A 10,517-nucleotide genomic window follows, 5' to 3' on the forward strand; every position below is an offset into this window, starting at 1 on the left:
CCTCGCAGGGAAGTGAACCAATAAACACTCTCGAGACTCTTGAATCTGGAGGACACACTCCTCCCACTTCCAGTATGCACAGCTATATTGATCTGGAGGATGTTGGTATGATGTCATTCTGAGAAGTGGGTTTGACTCGGGTGGGGCAGTGTAGTGTAGTTTAGTGTGGTGTAGCATACCCTCTAACAGAGAGAGAATTATCTGCTTCCCTCTGTGCTTTTAGACGTATACAGTGCTGCCTGAAGAGGGTAAACAGTCTTAAAAAAAAAAGGCTTGTAAAACAGTATGCTTTGTGTGGTGTTATTCTTCTAGAGACAGATGAAGTGAGATGGTCCCATTGGTTGGACAAAGTATGGCTCAGAGAAACACTGCAGACTGTGGAGCCAGAATCACACAGTGTCACACACCTCTCCAACCATGAGGTGCCATAGGGAGTGGCTGTCAGTCTTGAGAGGGACTGTGCTGTCTGTGTGTCAGTTATATTCGCACTTAATTTCACAGTCCTCAGTAACACTCTCTCTCTCTGAGGGGAGGTCTAAGTAGTCCAGGACAGATAAGGAGGAGGAGGAGGATTCAACAGTTTTTCTGGCTCCCCGCTCACAGGAACTAATAACTCCACACACTCTCTGTGCCTCCCAACCCCTTCCCCTCTCCCGCTGGAAGCGCTGTGTGTGTGTGTGTGTGTGTGTGTGTGTGTGTGTGTGAGTGTGAGTGTGTGTGAGCGTGCGTGCGTGCGTGCGTGCGTGCGTGCGTGTGTGTGCGTGCATGTCTGGGTTCAAATGACCAAAGAGAGGAAGTATGTGACCCCACCCCCACCAGTAGAGCTGCTCTATCAATGCTGTCTGACTACTTCCTCCGTGGTCCCACACAGGCAGCTCTGTGTTGTTGAGCCTGTGAGTACAAGTGCTGATAACCCCCAAGCGGAGCAAAAACGGTCACAGACACACACTCTGTGTGTGTGTGTGTGTCTGTGTGTGTGTCTGTGTGTTTTTTTGTTTTGTGTGTGTGTGCGTGTCTCTACCCACACGTGTGTGTGTGTGTGTGTGTGTGTGTGTGTGTGTGTGTGTGTGTGGATAGAGCCTGCCTCTACAGGGCGGGGCAGTTCAGCGCTTCCTTATTTGGAGGGACTGGTCACATGGACCTGGTATCCAAGCGATAGGGGTGAAAACTGAGAAGTTGGAATCAACAGCAGAGCACGAGCCAAGAGAGGGAGAACAGAGAACCAAACAAAAAAGCAATCAACAGAGCAAGAAACGAGAAACAGAACAGAGCAGGAGAGAGAGAGAGAGAGAGGGAGAGCGAGAAAGAGAGAGAGAGAGAGAGAGAGAGAGATAAGAGAGGAACTGTTTGATGCTAAGGAGGCACATGGTGTGAAAATGCCCACAAACTTCACAGTAGTTCCTGTGAAGGACGGCAGGAAGTGCAGGCAGAAGGAGGAGGAGGACGATGTGGACGACAACAATGTCCTGAGAGAGGAGGACGAGGAAGCCCCCTTCCCAGCAGGTGAGGCGTGGAGAGACATGGGAGGAGGGGTGAGGTTGCCCCGACTTAGAAGGCAGTAGAGATGTGCTAGTGGTCCAGTAATGTTGTCATGTCATGGCTTCAGTGGTGGGTTGGGACTGTCTTGGAGTGGTGGGGGGGAAGTTGCCCCTACACGCTGCATGCTCACTCGTCTTGTGCGCCCCCACAATGGTTATGGTGAGGATTTGGGAATGGGAGGTCTGTGAGAGGAGGATGTTTTATGGGCATTTTTCTTCTCTGTGGTAATGTGTGAAGGGGATGATTATCCATAGAATGGGAACGCCCTCCTGAACCCTTCAGCACACTAGTGTGAGAGGAGTGTTTATCTAAGGCTCCAGGGCGTTGGGTTGTCTTCCCTCTCTTCCACGTGTCCTGCCTTTAACTATTTCTCTGTTTGAATGTCTGTATCTCTCTCCTCTCATTATCTCTTTCTCGTGCTTTCTTTCTTTCTCGTTTCTCTTCCTCTTTTTTTTCCTCTGCTATTTTATCTCTCTTTCTCTTCTTTTTTCCCTCTCCCCTCTTTCTGTCTTTTGTTGCAGTTGTGCAGCGTTGTCACTCTCAATGATTTCAACCTTTCTTCTTCTCTGCCTCACCTTCGCACTGTCCTCTCAGTCAACAGTATTTAGCCAGTTGAGACGCCTGTGTCTGTCTGTTAGCGTTTACCTCAGGGGGGCTGTTCCTCAGGGGGGCTGTTCCACTGAATCAGCATTTTCGTCTTTCTACTAATCACCATCAGAGCCCCTCTCTTAATTACTAGCCTTAATGGGGAGAGGTCATTGAGTGCATCTGTGCCTGACTGCGAGTCTGTTGCTAACGAACTCCAAACACAGTCCTCCCTGCCAAACTGTTGTTAGTGTTGTTTTTGTTTTTCCACTGTTTTATGAAGCAAGGGCCAATCAGATGTCTCTTCCTAATTTCCAGTGGGGCGCACAATTATGGCCGCCCACTGTGTGAGATTTTACAGACTGGGAGAAGAGTGGCGTCCATTATGGCCCAAATAAGCTCTCTGGCAGGGGTGTGTGAGTTCATGTTTGTAGGTTTGTATATATATATGTGTGTGTGTGTGTGTGTGTGTGTGTGTGTGTGTGTTGCTTGCTGGGCTGGTGGGGGGGTTAAGCCTATATGTTTACATTGTTGATTCCTGGGAGAGAGGGAGGGAGGGAGGGAGGGAGGGAGGGAGAGTCAGATAGTGGTCAATGTTATTGATTAGTGTGGATGTTGGCCTCCTGTTGGCTCACTGTAGGGGGAGGTGAGGTGACCCCACCCCTCAGAGGCTCGTGATCTGGAGTCTGAACCCCTACTTTGTAGCTTTCAGAGTCTCACTAAGAACTGGAGAGAAGGCTAGCAGTCCTTTTGGATGTCTCTCTCTTTTTCTCTCTCTTTTCTCTTTATTTTTATTTTCTCTCTGTCATCTGCCTGTTTGCTTTTGACATGCAATATATTGCTATTGTCTATTACTTTTGTATATTTTCCTTTCTCTCTCTCCCTCTCTCTCTCTCTCTCCCTCTCTCTCTCTCCCTCTCTCTCTCTCTCTCTCCCTTGCTTTGTAGGCTACATCTCTCTTGCATGGGTTCTCCCTCTGTCTCTCACTGTTGAACTGGAACGGAGCACATACCCTGTGTTGACATCTGTGTCAAATTATTGTGGAGCACAACAGGAAAAAAAGGAAAAACACATTGAATAACAGGGTAGCTGTAAACTCTTTCAGATGTTGCATGCTCTTAAGCATCACACTCAAGGGTTTATATGAAGCTAAAGCCGTGGTGCTGCTAGCATATTGCGCTAGCATGCCAAACTAAACAGTCGGGATGGTTCTATTGGTCGTATCTTGGAAAAGACTCTGCCCTCGCTATGAACACAGGCACTGACATTTTTTTTAAAATAATAACTGGTTGTTGACATTTAGAAAAATATTTAGAAAAGACCTTCCTCTTCATGCCCTTTGGCGCACAGTACAGTACTTAATTAAATTAAATTTTCAGCAGAACTGAATTCTGTTCTCCCGGAACACAAAGTATACATATGTTCATATGTGTCCAGCTGGCATTCATCTTGACACAGAATTAAGTGTTCCCACTGAATGGATCTGAACATAATTATCCTGTCCTTGCCAGTCAACTATGGTCTTGCCTGATGATGAGCAGTGTATGGTTAGGACTTACGGATACAGGACAGAATAGTGCACTGCAATGTTACTCAATGGCCATGAAACACACACATGACCGGTGAGACACTGTTCCAGACAGCTTATACTAGTACAGGAGGCTACAGTTGTAATTGTGTGGTGTCTGGGCTGGCCAGGTGGTCACTGAGCCAGGGTTCATCATGTATACCCTATTGGTAAGGTAGACACAGAGTGAGTAAAGGTACAGTCGTGATAGTCTACCCCATGGCCATTTCTTTTGCACTGCATCTATTAAATAAAACCTTCAACCACAGTTACTAATTTCAGAACATTATTTTAATGTTAAGGTGAAATTTCATACATGGTGCCCCAGTCATATGTCAGAAATGTACTTAACTGATTTGGAACTTCTTTGGAACAGTAATGTGTGTTTTATTAAAGAAAACAAAAACTTAAAAGATGCCCATGGGGTAGTGTCTCTGATTGCCAGGTGGTGACTGACTGGGTCCAGGCAGGGCAGTGAGATGTGGCATGTGTTTCCTGTTTTTCTCCAGGCCTGGTGTTGTTCAAACCCCTCTGTCTGTTCCTCTGCTGTTGAAACCTGCTGAGCCAGACTCTTGTTGATGTCGAAGCTATTCTTTTAAGTTCCATCATTCTTGACATTTCATGGCCCGACTCTTTCCTATCTCTCCTTATCTTTCTAGACCGTTAGCCTTTAGATTAGATAGATCTGATGCTGATTTAGCCTTCACGTCAGTGTGTTTTAGGATGATATACTGTAGCCCCATTAATATACAGCCTGAAGATTAAGACGTTCTTGTGTGTCTCGTGTAGCCTAAAGCAATAACACAGAGAATGAGGTTACACGACCTCTAATGGATCCCAACCTCCCATACTGAGTGAGTGCAGCGTGATTCCTACATGGGACAGTGCTGTTGGCCAACTCTCACTCTGTCTGTTTGTTTTTGTCTCGTACTGTCAGCTTGGTCCCAGAGCAACCCCAGGCTTGTGTTCAGGGTAAATCACAGGACATTGGAGATAAAATGGCATGAATAGAACTGACGTGGTTCCATACTTGATTCCTGACATGTCAGTCTCGGAGCATGTGTGTGTTTTCTAAACACAGACACACACACACATCTCTGAATTCCTATGGGAGGTTCAGCCCAGGTGCTTCACTATGTGTTGTTTAATCCACAGAAAAACATGATAGTGTGTGGATGTGACAGTGATAGATATGTCAGTCCCCTCCAGGATGGACACTCTGATCATGGACCTCTTGTGGATGACTTGGTGTCATGGTGCAACAATTGCTTCCTCCAGCTAAACGTGTCCAAGACCAAAGACCATGGCCATTGAGAAAAGCTCCAATCTTACTTTGGTCAATGATCAGGCGATAGAGCTGGTTAGCAGCTTCAAGTACGTAAGATGTCATTTGTAAAAAGTGACAGCAACGATTATTCTTTCTGAGAAAGATCAACTCTTTCAGTGTTACCAGTGCTATGATGACCATGTCTTATAGAAGTGTTATTGAATCCGTTTAGATTTTTTTCAATGGTAGCCTGGTATTGCAATTTAAATGTGTGCAGTAAAAGAACGGTTGGCTAGGATTGTTATGGTGGCTAGCAAGGTCATTGTAGTGCAGCACAATTACCTGAGACGTTTAAGAATGTTGAAGTGTTGAGGAAGGCAAATATCTTGGTCAAGTCTGTCCCTGACTGTCCTGGCCATCCCCTATTTGTTGATCCCCTAGACCTCCAAGGTTTAAGTGCAATAGAGCTAAGAACTATTTTATACCACATGGCATGAAACTGTTAAATATGTAGGGAAGCTATTTATTTATTTCTATTGATTTTCTCATGACAGCTGCACTTCAGCACATGCTGCATTATCTGTCCTGTCACAATGATGTGATGTGTCCCCTGGCTTTATATGTATTGCGTGTGTTTGCTGTTGTATGGCTGTTATTGTTTTTATGTTGTTTTCTTACCCTGACTGCACTAAACATTTACATTTGGGGACAATAAAGATATTGATTGATTGATTGATTGAGAGATGTGTCATGTCAGTCAAATGTACTGTAGTCCCCAGTGAAGTTGAAAAATAGTCAGTGCTTAGACTTGGCCTTCCCCTCCTGTGGCTTCAGACTAGCCTGGGGGTTTGCCCAAGCTCAGGGGTTAGGAGATAAGACGAGTGGATTCTGTACCTGCTGTACCAGGCCTCTCTGGTATGAACCGAGTTCTTATCACACTGTACTGGAGAGGAATGGCCAAATGCTAACCTGGGGCAGGGAGTAGGGAATGGAGAGGAAAGAGAGAGAGAAGTGTCTGCCTTTCCATGCCACCTCTCTCTCTCTCTTTCTCTTTTCTCTTTCCCAAAGCTGCAGGCCACACTTGAGGCCTTCAGGGTTCACATGATTTCATTCAGCACAAGACAGACACACACACACACACACACACACACACACACACACACACACACGCACACACACACACACACACACACACACATGGACAGCGCCCTCTGGCCTTCCTCTGTTTTTGTTCAAGGGTGCGGCTGCAGTGGTTTCTGCTTCTGGTTTATTTCTCCTATAATGACATGTGGCCTACTCGTCCCAGAACCATCTGCATGCTTAAAGTGCATCTTAATGTGGACAGCTCATACGGCACAAGCTGTGACTCTCCCTTTCGCACCACTAAGTGGGTGTCTACATTGTTGTCTACAAGTTCCTTTACTATGATACAGAACAAAGCAGCTGTTTAAAGTTTTTCGGGGCATTAGGGCGGTTTCGTGTAAAAGGACCCATGTGTGCAAATGGTGCAACGCGTCAGAGGATATCAAATTGGGTGTCAGATGAAAGCTAAGAGTCTATATTTTTGAGAAATTAAGTCAGAAACACTTTTCTCAACCATCTTCCATCATAGGATTAGGGATAAGCAAAGGCTTTGACTTCTGGTCAAACATATGGAAAAGCTGGGGTCTGGTACCCCTTGTAAATCACTTTCCAAGGGTAACTCAGGAAAACATACATTCTAACAGCGTCTAAGAAAACAGCTACAGTACCAGAAAAGGTATTTAAAGGTGTTTAGAAATAGGTATTTAAAGGTGTCAAGTATAGACCCCTGTCAACTAATATCAACATTTATATTTCGTTTTGAGGAACTGGTTAAAGAACCATTGCCCATTATCTGGGTCATTCTGTTACCAAAAACCTACGTACTGTGGGTCTAAGATATTTTCACATTTCTCTCCCTCATGAGGAGCAAGGATAATGAAAGTTAAGTTAACCTTTTTTGGGTTCCATATAGAACCTTCTTGGGTTCCATGTAGGGTTCCTTTTCATCGAGGATTCTACATGGAACCCAAAAGGTTTCTGCATGGAACTCAAAAGGGTTTCAGAATGGTCCTTCCACAGCGGCAACCAAGAAACTGTGGGAAATCATACAGTAGTAGATACAGTACAAACCACCGCATCAACAGCCTTACCAACCACCACATCAACATCCTCATGCTCCAAAAAATGGAGACTTCATTGTTGTTGAGTGCGTTGGGGAAAGCAAAGCCATCAAATCACACAAATATCTAACCCAAGTAACTGCCATTGAGAATGATGATACAGTACATGTTGCACAGTTCTACGGTAAGGAGAGCATGGGATGTGTCTTCATCATTAAAGAGCACGCTGACACATATGGTGTGGTGTCCCTAAGACAGACTCTTAGGGTCCTTCCAACACTCGTGGCAGAGAATAATATACAGTACATAACTTTTTATTTTTACAGTGGGGATGTCTCAGGCAAACTAGGACCAGACTGGGTGTGTCTGTGGGTGTCTGTACATGACAAGCCTACTACTTGTTGTTGTTTTTTGCCAAAAGTTTTTTCTTTGTTATGTTATGTTGAAAAAGACATTGAGAACCATATTGATTTAAATAACATAAATGGAAAGTTTCAAAGGAAGATTTATATGTATTGTGTTTTGTAAGTTTCTAATTACTCTTATTAATGTTATATTTAAGTTGATAAAATAATACATTATTACCTTAATGAGATGGCTATTGGAAACGTCTACCTTTGTGTCCCTATTTTGGCTACATCGTCATAAGAATGACATTGAAGTCCATAAATTATGGGTTTCTGTGGGGGACCCATGCAGTCACTCTGTCATTCTGTTACCGTCACTCTGTTACCGGATGTAAATCCACCTCACTTACCGTAGCACAACAACCCAAAAAGATTTTTTAAACATAGTTTGTCACACTAAAGCTACTTTAAAAAAGTAGTTCACTCGACACTCTAGTTCATCCAACACACGATATTGTATCGCAATAGTATCGTATGGTAAAACATTGTATCGTGAGAATCGTATCGTGAGGTCCTTGCCAATACCCAGCCCTAACAAACATACACACCAGCCTCCCCCTATTTAACCTGAAGGCTGGGTGTTGCTGTGTGGTGTTTTATAAAAAGCACTGGATTTGGCTAATCTGGTTAAGTGATTACTGCTCAGTTCATATGGTCTTAGACAGGCGATTAATGAGGAGTGAACAAGGAATTGCAATAGCCATCGGCTACGGGGCTGGAGACTGGGGTTCAGGCTGAGGCTCTCTCTCCCTGGCCATCGGCTACGGGGCTGGAGACTGGGGTTCAGGCTGAGGCTCTCTCTCCCTGGCCCTCGGCTATGGGGCTGGAGACTGGGGTTCAGGCTGAGGCTCTCTCTCCCTGGCCATCGGCTACGGGGCTGGAGACTGGGGTTCAGGCTGAGGCTCTCTCTCCCTGGCCCTCGGCTATGGGGCTGGAGACTGGGGTTCAGGCTGAGGCTCTCTCTCTCTGGCCATCGGCTATGGGGCTGGAGACTGGGGTTCAGGCTGAGGCTCTCTCTCCCTGGCCATCGGCTACGGGGCTGGAGACTGGGGTTCAGGCTGAGGCTCTCTCTCCCTGGCCATCGGCTATGGGGCTGGAGACTGGGGTTCAGGCTGAGGCTCTCTCTCCCTGGCCATCGGCTACAGGGCTGGAGACTGGGGTTCAGGCTGAGGCTCTCTCTCCCTGGCCCTCGGCTATGGGGCTGGAGACTGGGGTTCAGGCTGAGGCTCTCTCTCCCTGGCCCTCGGCTATGGGGCTGGAGACTGGGATTCAGGCTTAGGCTCTCTCTCCCTGGCCCTCGGCTATGGGGCTGGAGACTGGGATTCAGGCTGAGGCTCTCTCTCCCTGGCCATCGGCTATGGGGCTGGAGACTGGGGTTCAGGCTGAGGCTCTCTCTCCCTGGCCATCGGCTATGGGGCTGGAGACTGGGGTTCAGGCTGAGGCTCTCTCTCCCTGGCCCTCGGCTATGGGGCTGGAGACTGGGGTTCAGGCTGAGGCTCTCTCTCCCTGGCCCTCGGCTATGGGGCTGGAGACTGGGGTTCAGGCTGAGGCTCTCTCTCCCTGGCCCTCGGCTAGCTTGGCACCCGAGTCATAGTCACACAGAGTGTGACACAAGTTAACTGTATACCGTTACACAGATATATCAATATCCTCTCAATAAATGTAGGCGTAATATCTGTGTATACACAGTACCCAAGTGTGGAAAAACACCTTTAAGTATACTTAAGGATTATATTTCTAGTATACTTTAGTTTAAATATACTTAAAATATATTGAAGGATATTCAAATGAGCCACCTTAAATTGTTTTAAAGTTTTATTTAATATAGAAGTTGAACTACAATAAAGCTACCCCTGAGGGAAATATAGTTTGTCAAACTAAAGCTACTTTTAAAAAGTAGTTCACTCGATCAAAACTAGTTCATCCAACACACGACAGTCTGTGACTGAAATGCCATGAAACCACTGGGAGATAAGTAAATGGTGAGGTGGAGCAAAGTGGGGAGACAGGAGGCAGCAAGGGTAGAAAAAGTAGGGTCATTGAAGTTCAAGGGCTGGAATAATAGTTTAATTCCAATGTTTGTTTTTTTGTTTTGTTTGTTTTAGCTACACCACTACATGACAAAAAAAGAAAGTTAACAAAGAAGTTAACAACAGGAAACACTACTAGGATTTGAATTTAGTTTAATTACCACCAAACTACTGCAAAATGCAGTTAAACTGATAGTTCCACTACTCCCCAACATTGGGTTTACCCCCGTATTGTATTGTTTTGTCTGTGGTCATGTGATCTTAGGTGAGGACCTTGACTAGAGCTAAAGCTCTCAGTGATAAGTGATCATGTCATAGGGTAGTGATCATGTCATAGGGTAGTGATCATGTCATAGGGTAGTGATCATGTCATAGGGTAGTGATCATGTCATCGGGTAGTCCTAGTCCTAGTCCTAGTCCTAGTCTAGATCTACTAGTCTACAAGACTTGCATCGGTCAGTTTGGGCTTCTGTAGCTCCGACACCATTCAGCAGAAAAGATTCACAGTGATAAGATGTGATAAGATGTGGTACCTGAGGACTTTTAGGACAGCATGCCTGTATAACATGTACTATAAAGATTGATTGACTGACTGACTGACTGAATGACTGTTGATGTACAGTCGGTGGTGTGATGCTAGGATGGCTGTTGTGTTCGGTGTAGCTTAGAGCCACGGCTGTCCTGTTCAGAGGGTGCCGATGTTACAGAGCGCTGCATGCTCACGGGTAGGTGAGCAGCTGTGCATCCCCCATCTCTCTCTCTCTCTTTATCTCTCTCTCTCTCTCTCTTTCACTCTCTCCTTTCCTCTCTCTCTCTCTCTGTATCACTCTCTCACTCTCCCTTTCTCTCTACGGCTTCCCCACCTCTCTGCTCCTCCCCCCTATACTGTGTGTCTGTGTCTGTGTCTGTGTGTGTGTCTGTGTGTGTCTGTGTGTGTCTGTGTGTGTGTGTGTGTGTGTGTGTGTGTGTGTGTGTGTG

The 10,517-nt window shown here is 45.8% G+C and overlaps 1 protein-coding gene across 3 annotated transcripts in view; it reads left to right on the forward strand.

Annotated features, from left to right (window-relative positions):
* slc12a7b (solute carrier family 12 member 7b) overlaps window positions 1-10,517 on the forward strand; it is a 128,507-nt gene that overhangs the window by 91,363 nt on the left and 26,627 nt on the right. For 2 of the 3 annotated variants that reach the window (XM_083667111.1, XM_083667113.1), the window contains exon 1: window positions 1,157-1,503. In XM_083667111.1, the coding sequence (XP_083523237.1) occupies window positions 1,377-1,503 (127 nt within the window). In that variant the 5' untranslated portion in view covers window positions 1,157-1,376. Of the gene's footprint in view, window positions 1-1,156; window positions 1,504-10,517 lie in introns of those variants that run through there. The other variant, XM_083667112.1, reaches the window with a different exon arrangement.

Source organism: Argentina silus (assembly GCF_951799395.1).
Source record: "Argentina silus genome assembly, chromosome: 1".
NCBI classification, from domain to species: domain Eukaryota; kingdom Metazoa; phylum Chordata; class Actinopteri; order Argentiniformes; family Argentinidae; genus Argentina; species Argentina silus.